Here is a 14,356-nt window from a genome sequence, read left to right as displayed (position 1 = left end):
GCTGCCTCCCGGCCGAGGAGGGGTTGGGTTGTGCAGCCTCTCCCGCAGCGGAGCAGGCGAGGGATGGTGAGCCAGGCGACGTTTGGCCCGCGGCGGCGGCACAGCCCCGCGTTGCCCTGCCTAAAGATGTCCGCCGCGCTCTGCCCTGAGGGAAGATGGCGGCGGCGCGGCTCCCTGCAGCCTGCGCAGACGCAGGAGGGCGCTCGTGCGTCATCAGCCTGCGCCGGCCGCAGCCCCAGCGGCGGCAGCAGAGGGGGTAAGGGGGCGCGGGGGGGGGGGCGGCGACGACCGCGGGGGTAGGCCCGGCTCCAGGTCTCGCCTCGCTGCTAAAACCTGGGCCCCGCCGGGCCTTCAGTGGCGTCGGGGACGCTTACGGGCCTCCTGGGCGGGGCGGAGCTGCCTCCCCGGTCCGCGGGTGTCACCGCGACTCCCGTCGGGCCTGGTGACATGGGCCGGGTGGGGATGCGCTGGGCGCCGGCAGCCCCCCGCGAGCTTCGGGGACGTGGCGTGATCGTGTCCCAGCAGCCGCGGGGCCCTGGCGGGGCCGGGGTTTCGGTAGGGAGGGGTTGCCGCCTCCCCCGGGCGCTTTGCAGGCGGAACGCGTGGAATAAAGTGTCTTCGTCGGTGCCGCTCGTCTCCTTGAGTCCCGGCCTGCAGGAGCCGGCTCGGTAGCCGCGGCCCAGCCCGCCTTCCCGCATGGCGCCTTCCGGGCCTCGGGGGGCCTCGCCCGGTCGAGGCCGAGTGGAGCTGTCGTCTGCCGGCACAGGCGCGGGGTGGCTTCTGCTCGGGGAAGGGCCGCGGGTGTGGGGCAGGACGTGTCCTGCCTTGGTCTCTGGGATCTTTTTTGGGGTTTAGTTTGAGGTGGCAACCTCTCCAAACCGGGAGAACAGCTGCAGCCCGTGGCTGGCCGGGGCTGGAAGTCCCCGCGGGGACCGGGGGAAGGAGCTTCCCTCCCTCCCTCCCTCCCTCCGGCGTTCGCTTTCCCGGTCCAGGCCCGGCTGTGGCCGCCGCTGGGAAGGAAGCTCGGGGCTTTGAGTGCTCGCAAAGCCGAGGGTACTTTGGAAAGCCCTAAGTCCTGCCTCCCGCTCGGGAAGAGCCGCGTCTCCTCCCTGCGAGCTCTCCGGGCGAGGGGGCGGCCCCGGGCGGGGCGGGGAGGCTGCTATGGGAGCGGGAACGGGAACCGAAACTGAAACGGAGCTTGCAGCCATCTTGCCGGGGTGACTGGTAGCCTGCAGCCGCCCCCTCCTCTCTCCGGGAGATGATCTGCGGCTCGGGGTTTCTTTTCTCCGTTTATTTTCTCAGAAAGTAAGGGAATTTGGTGTATGGATGAGACCGAGGTAAGAGCATTTTTAAAAAAAAACTCTTCCTGCCTGCCAGGATTTCTGTCCTGCCTTTGGCTCAGGTCACTTTTAAAACGAATTCACTGAGTAGGGGGGCAGTGGCCTCCCCGCCCCCCGGAGCTGGGAAGGGGGGAACCCTCCTCACTACTCGTGGACCCCGTGTTTGTCTGGGTTGGTAAAATAAGCCACGGTGGTGGCAGCTGGGGCCCATTAATGAACTTGTTTAATGAAAGGGAAATTTCAGTTGGCTTTGAGGCCTTCAGGTGGCCTTGATGAAGATAGGGAGCTTTATGAAGATAAGACTTGCATCTGAAAAACTATCTTTATGAAGATAGGTCGCTTAAAAAGGTAATTGGGAAGAAGGTAGATGGGTACCTAGCAGCAGGTATCAGTTGCATGTTTTTATCCACTCAGTTTCACAACCAGCTGTTGTCAAAGAACTAGAATATATCCTGTGCTGGGTTACTTATTTTTAAAAAGCATATGAAAAGCTTAGACTTACATCCTGTACCCGAGGGGGGTGGCACAGCTGGGTGTGATATGAGTTAATTTGGGCTGCGGTCACAAAAACTTTTCATACCATTGCCAGCTGCGCACCTATCCAATTTCTGTGCATGTTATGGATTTACTTCCCCTGTGGCATGGTGCTTTACCTTTACAGGTCACATAATGTCCAGGAAGCAAAGGACGTTTGGGGGTTTCAGACTTTTGTGGCCATGAGTCTGAAAACCATTACAAGCCTGTTGCAGCTCTGTCCTGTGTGACCGTGTGAGCTGCTTCACCTCCTTGTGCTGCTTTACCTCCTTGTGCCCCCATTTCTCCAATTGGAAAGTGAGTCTGACATTCTTCTCTCCCTCAGGGCAGAGGAGTGAAACTCACTTGTGTTTTGAAGCGCAAGGTGAGCCTTCAACAGAAGGCATCGTGAACAGACAAACCGCGCCTGTGCAACTAGCTTGAAATTCAGTCCAATGGGAACAGAGGGTTGCTCTTATGAAAGCTGTTTCTTGTGGTTAACTTTGCCTGCGATTCCCAACTGCTGAGTTCTGTGCTGGGCAGACACAGAGTTTGCTATTTGTGTTTACATGAATAATTTAGACTCGGTAGAAAACAGGAAAGCTTGACAAGGTGAAGATGCTTGAAATGCCTCAGTAGCAGGGAAGCTGTTTAAACTGCATTTCTGGAATCCTATAGTTTTGTAAATAGGTTCTGAATTGTGTTTTTTTCCTCCTAGCAGGCACCTCTTCAGGACGGGAGAGTGCAGAGTGAATCGCAGCTCCCCTTCTTCTGGCACGTAAGCAGCCCGATTCACACGTGTGTCCCAGCAGTGCGCTATGAACAGAGGCGCTGGTCGAGGCAGAGGCTCACATCTTACCTGGTCAAGACGTAACTGCCCCAGCACTAATCAAGTTTTTTTTAACCGCCCTCGTACCCCACGAGAAGCTAATCAGGAAACCTTTTTACACCAGCAGTTCCTAACAGAGCGGCACACTGAAGTCTGTTTGCTTCAGGGACAGGGATCACACGACGAATCACGCATTAGAGGCGTGCGACCTGCGGCACCAGCTCCTGCAGAGAGATGGCAACCCAGCTGCAGCAGAGGAAGGTGGCATAGGTTCTCCAGTAAGCGTCCATGGGTAGAGATTTCACCACGTTATTGCCCTCCTCAGTACCGTCATCAGGAGAACTCGGAGAGAGATTCTGACGCCATCAGGCTGAATTTCCAGAGACTGTCTCTTGCTGGACAAGACTGTGAACAAGAAATTCTGAATATTTTCAGGAAGCTTGGGGAGGGGAAGACTTGTACAGTTCATGATCTCGCACATAAACTTAAAACTCAAAAGAAAGAGGTCAACCGTGTTTTGTATAAACTCTTCAGAGAAGGCAAGTTGCACAAAGGTGAAGAGACGCCGCCACTGTGGAGGATTGCTAGCCCAAGCACAGGGAGAGAAAGAAGCCCCGCTGACCACAGTGGTGGTTGCACAGGTCCAGCTTGTGAGAGCAGAGGAGGAGAGAGGAGTGCCGTTGGCTCAGGAAACGCTGACCCCGTGATGGCTGAGACAAAGGACAAAATCTGCAACTACTTGTTCAGTGTGGCAGAAACAACAGCGCTCAACCTTGCCAAAAACATTGGGTTTTCAAGGGCCAAGGATGTTAATGCCTTTCTTAGCGCTTTGGAAAAGCTGGGAGATGTCCACAAGCAGAACACAAGCCCCCCACGGTGGTCCCTGACAGATAGGAAACGCGAGCGGATGCAGATGAGGCTGAAGGCCAGTGTCGTAATGCAGACGGCAGATCCCACACCTGAGTCAGGTTTTCCACCTTCCTCTGTTCCTTCTTGTCCCCAGGAGATGACTGTAGCTTCACCAGCCGTGACAACATCGGAAGAAGAAAGTATAGAAAACGGACAGCAGCCTTTGGGGCAAACTGATCAGAGCGATGCCAGTGACACGGAAGCAGCCCCACCTGAGGACACTAAGCCTGGATTCTCCAGTTTGAGTAATTATGATAACTCTGAAAATGGCAAGTGGGCCACAGATGATATCCCAGATAATCTGAACACTATCAAAAAGCAGCCCAATGAGTCAGAATCCATCATGAATTCCCAGTCTTCCCCCAGTTACGCTGCCCAGTTTGAAACTGCTTTCCCATGTACGCCTGTGGAGAAACTGATGGCTTGTCAGGAGAAGAACCCAGTGAGTGGCCTTACCGAATATTCCCAGTACACGTACCAGCACTGTGAATTTGCTATGCTGGAGCAGAGTGGACCCTCTCACGAGCCACGGTAAGAAAATCTCCTGCTTTTCCTGAGCTGTCTTTTTGCTCAAAATGATCTGACTTCAACTAACTTCACCCACTCAACTTTGTCCTGAATGGCCTGCTCACTAATGTTTACTTCATTTTTAGAAGGATTAGCCTGTTTGATTCCTTGCAGCAGCTTAAAAAAACCAAAACAAGGCTAAAATTTAGCCGCAGGAGCCCGGTTTTGGCAACCTGCACCTCATTCTGAACAGTGGAGGTGGGATTCATCTCTTCAGCTAGGTCCCATCTGATTTAATCACTTGGCTTTCAATTTGATTGTATAGGGGGAAACTGGTATCTCTAAGCTACCTCTCAGGATGCCGTCACCCTGGAAGTGGTGTAAAGGGAGCCCAGAACAAGGTGCTTGGGTACAGATATCTTGGGTTAGACGAGGTGAACCCACTCTGGACGTTTCTGTGGTGTAGCAGGTCAGAGCGGCTTCCATGAGCAGAGCACGTAGCATGACGCTAGGATTTGTGGAGTCAGTCTCTGGAGTCCCACTTCCCCTTGCAAAATCATGGCTGTTCCTGAGCACCAGTGAGACGCTGAAGAGCACCATATGTGCCACAGTGGAATATGTCAATAGATCCGCTAGACAGGAAAATTGGCCTAATTTCTAAAGATGGAGTCCCAGTTTTTTTGTTTGTTTTTTTGTAAGGAGGGATCTGAATGGATTCAGCCCCATAACCCCTCTCCAGATCTGGTTTGACCCATTCTTGTTGGAAGCAGGTTTCCTCTGTATAGGGCTAGAGGACAAAAGAGAAGCTGTGTTAGTTAGAGTTCACAGGGAGGAGAGGGAATAATCAAAGGTGAGAGGTTTACGTGAGGCAGCACCTCTCTGAAATGGTGTGAAGGCACTGGATAGCCAGGGAAAATGCCAGAGGGATGAGTGACCCCGAATGACTAGGTGCAGATGGAACAGTGCAGGCTGCTTTTAAACTTTCTTCATCCTTGTGCAGGAGACATAACTGAACTGCTTTTTGCATACAGCCATTGCATGTTTCTGGCACTTGTGGAACAAGGCAATTCATCCTGTTCCTTCAGAACAAAATCTGGAGCTGCTCCTCTGTCACGAACAGCTCTGAAAATGCGATGAAATGAGGCCCAGATGCAGAGCTGTCGGGACACCCTTGGTATTTTTGTCTTCTGCACATGGCAGCCTGGGTTTGCTCTCCCAGCCAGGAGCTAGCTGTTCCTTCTCACTTGAATTCCAAGAGCAGTCTTACTTGCTTGCTCTGAGAAGACCACACTTTTGCCTCTCAATTTACCTCTTTGGTTTTCTCTTTCAAAGATTTAAGTTCCAGGCAGTGATTAATGGGCGCCGATTCCCACCAGCAGAAGCAGGGAGCAAAAAACTTGCTAAACAGGAGGCAGCAGCTAATGCTATGAAGGTCCTGATGAGTGAAGCAGAGAATGGAAGACACGGTGGAATTAAATGTGAAGAGGCATTTTCCTCTGACAACTCTGAACCGGAATTGGTGAGTCTTATTTTCTTTACTTGTGAGGCTGGTCAAACAGTGTTTAGTCTGAAACTGGTTTCCTCTATCTTCTTGCTGTAGCCTTTGCATCCAGAGCCAGAGCCATCATCTGCACCAGCTCATCTCAGCTTGCTTCCTGGGAAGCACCCTATCAGCATATTAATGGAGTACGGACAAAAATCAGGGAACACGATTGAATTCCAGCTGGTCTCTCAGGAAGGCCCACCTCATGATCCTAGGTATGGAATATTGTTGTCAGCTTTGGGGAGGATAGAAACCCTTTCTTTAATGTCCTTCTTCAGCATGCTACCTACGTTCCTGGACTCGTCACTGACCTAGCTGAGTGCTCCTCTTATCTGAGGAGTCTGGGCATGGCTCCTCCCTCCAAGACATCTGCCTCCAGAAAGAGACCAAAACCAACGCCCTTTTTCAGAGAAAGGATGCTGTTTCTTCTGTCAGACTAGGAACAGGTTCCAGTCCTGTACCCTACCTGGTAGTGCTCTACTGGGAGTATTTAGGGCCATTGTGGTAGATTTAAATTTCAGATAACCCAGAAGGGTTTAGCTTGAACTGGGAGAAGGGGATAATAAACAGATCGAGATGCCTATGCTTAACACTTTTCATATGCTATAATGTCCTGTCAGGTTCAGCTACTGTGTGAAAATGGGTGACCAAATTTTCCCTGCTGTGGTAGGAAACAGCAAGAAAGGAGCGAAGCAAATGGCAGCAGAAGTTGCTGTGAAGATTCTTTCTGGAGAGTCTGTACCCCATGTCTTGCCTGAACAGGTACAAAGAGCTTCTTTATAAAACCCAAGTTGTTTGGGTTGGGTCCCCTCCCCTTTATTTCATATTTCACCCCACAAGGTCACGTGCTGGCTCTAGCAGAGGTTTGCTGAGTGCCCTTGGCCTGCGGTAATACCAACTGCTCAGTATTTAACAGCCTTCTCCTGTCTAACTCTGCTCTAGCCTGTTGTGAAGCCCCATGGTGACCAGTCCATGCACAGCTGTGGACAATGGATCGCCACTCCAGATGAATCCAAGGTGGCAAAAGCAAAGGGTGTTGGGGAGCTCATCAAATACCTTAATGTCAATCCTGTCAGTGGCCTGCTGGAATACGCCCGCTCTAATGGGTTTGCTGCAGAGTTCAAACTCATTGACCAGTCAGGACCTCCCCATGACCCCAAGTAAGTAGCTGCATCTGTCCAGGAGGAAATTTTGCACTGTTGCTGTTGCCCTGGAGAAAATTCCTGATGCAGTTTGAGATGGCAACAGGCTGAGCTGCTGTCTCTGCCAAACCTTATGTCTGGATGACAATAAGCTACCTCTACTCCTCTAGTCTCTCCACTGAGAGAATTTAAAAACTAGTCTGAAATCTGTAGGTTCCTTGGTTTCTCAGAGGTGCGCTACTGTCTTTATAGGTTTGTCTATCAGGCAAAGGTTGGAGGCCGTTGGTTCCCAGCTGTAACTGCACACAATAAAAAGCAGGGCAAGCAGGAGGCAGCTGATGCAGCGCTTAGAGTCCTGATTGGGGAAACAGAGAAGATTGAGCGCCTGGAAGGGATGAACATCACTGAGGTAAATCCCCTTCCTCCAAAGCTGGGACTTCTTTTGTAGCCCTGCCTGTCCTGTGCCTATCAGTCCAGCAGAAAAATGCCTTCAAGATCAACTGTGAGATCTTTGTTGTCTGAAGGTGTAGATAAGCTGATATTTTCTTGAAGTGGGTTAGATGTTTCCTCAGGGCACAGACATACTCCTCCCTCTTGCTTTAGGGCTAAATTATCATCAGATTCTTCCACAAGCTACTGAAGTGTGTTCCTGTGGTGGAGCAGGAACATGCCAATTTTTAATTCTGTGACTTTCTTTTTTTCCTCCTTCCAGATTCCTTCATGCTGCATTAAAAACTGTGTGTCAGCTCAAAAACTCATACATCAGATAAGAGCAAAGCTCTGGTTGTGTCAGGATGGCTGTCCCAAACCTGTGCTGCTTTAAATGACAGTTAGAGTTTTGTGATCTCTTAAAAGCCGTGTTCCAGGCTGCACAGCTGAGCACAGCAGCTGTGGCTCTAAATAGAAAAGCCATCAGGGAGGATTTGTCAGTCAGCAGTGCTAGAGGAGGCAAGTGCCCGTCTGCAATGGGAGTGACTGCGCAGTCTCCTCACAGGCAGCCAGAGAAGGAATTCCTCCAAAGCCAATAACAGATTTCCTTGGCTGAGTGTCTGGGAACAGGCAAGATGGGTTTTGTTCCTTTGTGATGGGGGTTTCCCCTGGCAATCTTGGGAGGCCATTCCTCAGCCCATTCTGCTTGCTGCCAGGAAGACAGCTTGCTGCTATCTCTTAATGATCAAAGTGCTCAAAGCAGAACAAAAAGCGTTGGACAAGGTTTTCCCAGGAATATCTAAAAGAACTTCACTCACCCCTTGACACGATAGTGTCCATGCACTCAACCCAAAATTGTGCTGCCTGTAGCTCATGTTTTCTGTGTTCCTGCCTTCTGCTTGGATAGCTGCACTTCAGGTTAGCTACTTCTTGAGCTGTTTAGTTCCGTGACCTACTCATGATCTCTTGGCAATCCTGGTCTTGTGTCCCTGTTCCAGCTCCCTGTGAGTGGCAGTACCCTACATGATCAGATGGCTATGCTGAGCCACCAGCGCTTCAACACCCTCACTGCTCGCATCCAGCACAGTTTGCTTGGGCGGAAGATCCTGGCTGCCATCATCATGCGGAAAGGAAATAAGGGCCTGGGAGCAGTGGTCAGCATTGGAACGGGTATGAACAGCTGCTTCTTCTCCAGCGTAAGCTGAACTCTCACTTCCCCACTAGATACCCTGTCAGCTATGACTAGGGAATGGCTGTTGCTGTAGGCTTCTTCAGAGAGGGCAAGAAATATTCCCAGGGCTCGTGTGGTGTCACAAGTGATCTGGTTATAGAGAGAAAACAAAGCGAATGTGCCTGCAGCTGTATTGCTCTTAATCTTTGCTTGCATTGCTATGCGCTAGTCTGTGCATCAGAGCCTGGATTCCTCGCATTGTACCGCACAAGGTCCCCCAGCTTATCTCAGCTGCATGTACCTTAGCTCCCTTCCTAGTTATCTGCCATGCTTCCACCTGGAGTGGTGGGCTGAAAAGCACTCGGGAAGGGACACTGCCCCTAAACCTGTGGCAATTTAAGTCTCTGCTGTCCCTAAAGTAGTGTGTGCTCTTTGTCCCTTTATTTTCCTAACTGTTTGGATCAGGATAATGGTTTAATAGTCAATAGGGTGCTGCTGCTGCTCAGGAGCCCAAAGAAGTAAAACTTAAAGTAAGATGAAACCCTCCCTCTTTCTGTGAAGCTGTGTGTTGACTTCGACACTTGCTTTTTTTTTTTTTTTTTATTTATTTCAGGTAATCGTTGCGTGAAAGGGGAGGAGCTGAGCTTGAAAGGGGAGACAGTGAATGACTGTCATGCAGAAATCATTTCTCGAAGAGGCTTTGTGAGGTGAGAGAAGGGGAAACCTGAAGGAGAGGGAGAGGGGCTTGCCTGGAGTTGCTGACCCATTCTAGAGGGATGTCACTGTGACAATTCCTTGTTGTGTTGGGAGAGGCTGTGATCCTTTAACACTACTGTTTACCCTTGTGTTGTTAAACAGAGGGAAGTTATTTCTGATAAGAAGGGGCCATGCCTGAATGGTGCCCAAATTAGTACTGAACTGGAAACTTGCCAAGAGCTCAAGGGCTGCATCTGATGTACTTAAAATAAAGCATCCTGCAGAGGCTGCTTGGCCAGCGCACAACACGCTGTTTCAGTTTGAGCACAGCTCTGTCTGAGCCAAGGTGCTGGGGAATCTGCAGGCCAGGTCCCCTTTTGGCCTTTCTGGGTCTGGGTGTAGAAGGCTTCAGGAAAACATATCGAATGTGTTTGCGTTGGTAAGTCAGAAAACCTTTTTCACCGGTTGGAAAGGTTTTTCCCAACTAAACTGCACAATTGTTCTCTTCATAAACATTCAGTGTGGCACTTTTTAAAAAAAAAAAAACTGAAGTGAAATGAAGTTGGACTAGCCTTATTAATGTCTGCCCTTCCAGTTATGAACAGCAAGGCCAGCTGCTTTCTTAAAGCCTTTGCCTGCTGCCATTATAGTCAGTGTGTTCCTCAGCACTGGAAGGTGTTGAGGGCAGGTCCCTGGGAAGCTGTAAAGTCAGAGGATTGCACCCTTGCTTACTGTCTGTCTCAGCTGTTAATCTTGACGGTTGTGGCTGCTGGGCTGCTCTGGCACAGCAGACTGTCAGAGACAAGAACAGTGAGCTCCACCTTTCCTTGCAAAATAAATCCCTGCACAGGCTCTACTTCAGCAGTCTCTATGAAGCTGCAGTTTTTCTGTAGTCCTTGATGCTATGTTGGAGACCTCAGGGTTTTTCTCTGTCCCCGGACAGAAGCAGCCATAAAAGACCCAGTCATTGTAAACAGATCGTGGGGTTGCACTAATAATACCACTTGCATTCAGCTGCCTGTGGGGCTGTTTACTCTTAATGCAAACTTGGTGCTGACTAAAGGTGCTAGGTTAACAACCTTGAAGTCTTCTTCACGCTCGGATCATATGCATGCAAGCAGCAGCCAGCCAGGCTCCTTTCTCCTGCCAGTGCTTCCCTCTGCTCACCTGACAGAATGCTTATTTTCTATTGCGTGTCCTCTGCATGGCAGGAAACCTGCTTGATTTCATGCCTTTTTTTGTAGCATCAAATGCTATTCATTGGCTTCCAAGTATTCTCAGCCATGGCTCCTGGTCTTTGCTCTCCCATGCGGCAGGAGCAGGTGACTTGGTGCGACAGAGGCAGAGCTTGGGACCCTGCCTGTCCCGGGCATGGGCAGTGGTTGAAGTGCTCCTTGTCTGAGGAGCAAAGCAGCCTTTTGACGTGACGATGTTGTTTTCAGGTTTCTCTATAGTGAGCTGATGAAGTATGACCCGTCTAATCCTTCCTCTGCAGAAGAGAGCATTTTTGAGCCAGCGGGAGGGAAGAGACTCAAAATAAAGAGCAATGTTACCTTTCACCTCTACGTCAGGTTTGTGCAGGGAGTGACCAGTGTCAGCAGCACCATTGCACCCCTGGCCCTGGCTGTTTACTGAGAGTCAGCGCTAACCTGGGGAGTGTTTGTTTTCTAGCACAGCACCTTGTGGAGATGGGGCACTCTTTGATAAATCCTGCAGCGATCAGGCAAGCGTGGTAGGGCCAGCCCAGCATCAGCCTCTCTTTGAGAACCCCAAGCAAGGCAAGCTACGGACCAAGGTGGAGAACGGTGAGTGCATTTGCTCCCTCTACAGTGAGGTGGCTCCAGTCCTCTCCTCTGGGCCTTTCTGGGGCCCCAGAGTTTCTTTATCCCTCTCTGTGTGGTGCTGTTGTGGGATTTGAAGCATTCAGGAACCAAAGGAGGTGGGTGAAAGGGATGGGGGCATTAGAGAGAGTCCCTTCTCCTTCCCAACTATGTCTGTTGGACTGCCACACTAGCAAGAGTACAGCTGAAGTTTGCTGCAAAGCTTCTATGTCTCTGACCTCCCTTTCAAGCAGTATTTCATTCTGCTTCAGCCATGTTAAAATGACTTGCCTGTAATCAATACCAAGTTCCCATTTTCATGTGATACTAAAATGTTCTCAGAACCTGGTGACAGACTGACTCCAGAGGTCACTCCATGCCTGTGCATAAAAGATAGTTTCTTGTGCTGCTGCTAATGGGGTTTTGAGTTATTGAATACCTGACTCTACAGAAAATCTTTCTTCTCTTCTGCAGGGGAAGGTACCATTCCTGTGGAGTCGAGTGACATTGTGCCCACATGGGATGGGATCCAGCATGGGGAGCGGTTACGAACCATGTCCTGCAGTGACAAAATCTTACGCTGGAATATACTTGGCTTGCAAGGAGCACTGCTGTCACACTTCATAGAACCGGTTTATCTCAGCTCTGTTACACTTGGTATGAGACCTGCCATCCTTTCTGGGCTGGGATGGATGTGCTGCCCTGCTCCTTAGAACTGGGCTGCAGTGACAAGTAACCTCTCTTCCTCAAGTGGTGGAAAAGCTTGTTTGTGGAGGCTGTAGGAGTAACAGACTGAAATGTTCTTGGCAGAGCTGTGCTGTTTGGAAGTGAAAAGGGAGTTTGTGGATTTTATGCTGTGGGTGGAGTGGGTTTTTCTCCAAGCTTCTTGATTTTTAGAAGGCACATGTGATCTAGGAGGGCGAGACAAAAATTGCCCATTTGTGTCTTTGGTGAGAAATGTTGCAGTCTATAAACCTTCATCTTACACACCTGGGATACACGTAGCTGTTGCTGATCCACATGCCTGTGAGCTTTCTGGGGCTTGTGAGAAGTGCTGTGATTCTCAGGGCTTGGCCTGTCCATCACCCATGCCATTCCTGTTTCCTAATGCCTTCATGTCTGTCTTCACAGGTTACTTGTACAGTCAGGGTCATTTAACACGTGCAATCTGCTGCCGCGTGGCAAGAGATGGGAACGTGCTGCAGGAAAAGCTCCAGGCTCCGTATCACATTAACCATCCTGAGGTAGTGTGGGCTTGGCACCTCTTCATCCTTCTGTCCCCCCCCTTCCACCTCCGCCCTTGGGTTTGGGCCTCACCAAGGTGCTCTGCAGGGGGGTCACCTGGCAGAAGCTCTCCAGCCAGGGTCAGGAGGTTAATGGCCAGAAACCTGCCCCCTCTGTGTCATCCCACAGTGCCTGGGGGTTACTGGGAATGACTTGGTCTGGGAATAAGGAGACTACAGCCACCCCCGTAGCCTTCAGCTTAGTAAGAACCTAGGGCTTGCTGCTCTCAGGAGTTTGGGATGAGCTGAACCCCTGCCTGCAGGGGATGGAAGAGGCAAGAGGCTCCCCTTACCAGCGAGCTTGTGCAGCAGGACCAGCATTAAGAAACCCTCTTACCTCTTACGCAGGTTGGGCGAGTCAGCGTATACGACTCTGCAAGGCAGACGGGCAAGACAAAGGAGTCTTCGGTGAATTGGTGTCTTGCTGATGAAAGCGAAGTTGAAGTGTTGGATGGCACAAAAGGGAAAGTAGATGGGTAAGAAGAGCCTTTCCTGACTCTGCTTTTCTGTTTGGGGAAAGGGGGGCAGCTCTGAAGTCGTGAGTACGCTCTGTGCTGTTACAGCACCTTACATGTGGGGAGGGTTGGAGAGAGGCATTTCAAACTGACATGAGCGAGTGCTCTTGAAGCAAAACAAAATATTGCCCAGCCCAGCCCCTACAACAGAGCTTTGCTGAGCCAAGAAATATTGCAGGCATCCAATTGTGGGGTTTTCCCTGAGCCCTCTGCTCCTCTTTGCTCTTTTGAGCATCACGTCCTTCATTGCTGCATTTGTCTTCCTTTTCAGACCAAAGCTAGAGGTGTCTCGTGTATCCAAGAGGAAAATGTTTGCCCTGTTCCAGCAGTTATGTGTCAAGAACAACTGCAAAGACCTGCAGAACCTCTCGGTGTACTCAGATGCTAAGGAGGCAGCCACGGCGTACCAAGAAGCCAAGCAGTGCTTCTTCAGCACACTGGAAGAGATGGGCTATGGCAGCTGGATCCGCAAACCCCAAGAGGAAGATAATTTCTCTCTCCCTGATGCATAATGAGACACCCTGCGCGTGTGGGGGGGTGAGAGTGCACAGGCGTGTGCATGGGTGTTTGCGTCCTTCTTTCACCACCTTCTTTTTGAAGTGGAATCCGGAGTGTGCAGCAGTTTCCCCTGTAGGCCTGGCTGCCTTCTCTCTCTGCTCTTGTTACTCTGAGACCCTGCCCTTTCTCTTTTTAGAACATGCATGAAAATTACTGTCTTTTTTTTAAGCTAGGGCAGGCTCAGTCCCCGTTTGCTTTTATGTTTTTTGTCTCCTCATTTTTTAAAAGAAGGCACAAGAAACCAGAGGGATTCTCAGACTGTGAGCTTGAAACCTCTGGACCGTGCACTACAGATCCCTCTGGCAGGTTTTGAGGCAAATTTTCTCTTTTGAGAAAAAAAAAAAAAGGCCGACTGGCTGGTTTTATGTGTCTCTGTCAGAAGGTGGCTGGCAGCCTGTTTGAGCTGGGACATGGGACTGATCTCTGCAAGATGCCAGCAGGACCAGCGTAACATTCTGCGTTAATAATAAAAAAAAGAAAATTTCTGTAGTATTAGCTGGCTTTGTGCTGTGGGTGTGTTAATTCCTGCAGAGTGAAAGAGTGGCCCTGGGTGGGAGTTGGAGAGGAACAGAGGTGAATTATCATTTGCTAAACGATGAGTGGGTCTGTGTAGAACTGGCAGTTGTGAATTAAGCCTCTTGCCTTAAGCCCAGGGGCTCATTGGGCAGAATTGAGCCTTCACAGGGCTTGAGCATGCCCTGAAATGACAGGGCAGGGTTCTCCTGGCTCCTTCCCCCACCTCTGTCTCTAGGATGGGGTGTCGATTCTCCAGTCTTGGGAGGTCACTTGGGAGGCAGCTGGTGGTGGCTGCAGGCCATGTTGTGTGTCTGCTTTGTCTGAGCTCAACCACATGCCAGACGCACTTGTAGAAGGTGGGAAGTAAAGTTTGTTAGATGTTGTAGAGCAGCCTCCTGTTGGAGCAGCCCCTTTCCCGATGCACAGTGTGTGCTGGCTTTGCCTGGGACGGGACAGTTGACACCAGTGAGACTGGGCAAAGAGACCACAAAGCGGTTAGCATGGAGGTGTAGCCCAAACTGAAGAGAAGTCCTGAGGCTGGGGGAGCACAGCCTGGGGACCAAGGCCCTGGCTGTGGCTGTGCCT

At 50.7% G+C, this 14,356-nt stretch overlaps 1 protein-coding gene across 4 annotated transcripts; it reads left to right on the top strand.

The window, feature by feature from the left end:
• Nucleotides 1-131: 131 nt before the first annotated feature.
• ADAR (adenosine deaminase RNA specific) lies at nt 132-13,754 on the top strand. Of its 4 annotated transcripts, none has more exons than XM_069795547.1 (15): nt 132-256; nt 2,572-4,122; nt 5,431-5,617; nt 5,699-5,856; nt 6,262-6,403; nt 6,584-6,801; nt 7,036-7,192; nt 8,211-8,382; nt 8,997-9,090; nt 10,522-10,650; nt 10,751-10,884; nt 11,374-11,556; nt 12,031-12,143; nt 12,531-12,658; nt 12,969-13,754. In XM_069795547.1, the coding sequence occupies exons 2-15, from the start codon at nt 2,672-2,674 to the stop codon at nt 13,207-13,209; spliced, it is 3,507 nt and encodes a 1,168-aa protein (XP_069651648.1). In that variant the 5' UTR covers nt 132-256; nt 2,572-2,671; the 3' UTR covers nt 13,210-13,754. The 4 variants fall into 4 exon arrangements, with proteins under 4 accessions (XP_069651648.1, XP_069651650.1, XP_069651649.1 ...); XM_069795549.1 differs by having other exon boundaries at nt 165-256; nt 2,575-4,122; XM_069795548.1 differs by lacking the exon at nt 132-256 and adding an exon at nt 789-1,337 and having other exon boundaries at nt 2,575-4,122.
• The last annotated feature ends 602 nt before the right edge of the window (nt 13,755-14,356 follow it).

The sequence above is a fragment of the Haliaeetus albicilla genome, chromosome 10 (genome assembly GCF_947461875.1).
Source record: "Haliaeetus albicilla chromosome 10, bHalAlb1.1, whole genome shotgun sequence".
Lineage (NCBI taxonomy): Eukaryota > Metazoa > Chordata > Aves > Accipitriformes > Accipitridae > Haliaeetus > Haliaeetus albicilla.
The sequence above is the reverse complement of the archived record's forward strand: the minus strand, read 5'-3'. Positions and strand labels throughout refer to the sequence as shown.

Bases quoted from the DNA above. Each gene is read 5' to 3' on its own strand.
- ADAR (XM_069795547.1), top strand. From the start codon at position 2,672: ATGAACAGAGGCGCTGGTCGAGGCAGAGGCTCACATCTTACCTGGTCA. The intron at 9,091-10,521 runs GTGAGAGAAGGG...TGTTGTTTTCAG, and splicing joins TCTCGAAGAGGCTTTGTGAG to GTTTCTCTATAGTGAGCTGA. The intron at 10,885-11,373 runs GTGAGTGCATTT...TCTCTTCTGCAG, and splicing joins ACGGACCAAGGTGGAGAACG to GGGAAGGTACCATTCCTGTG.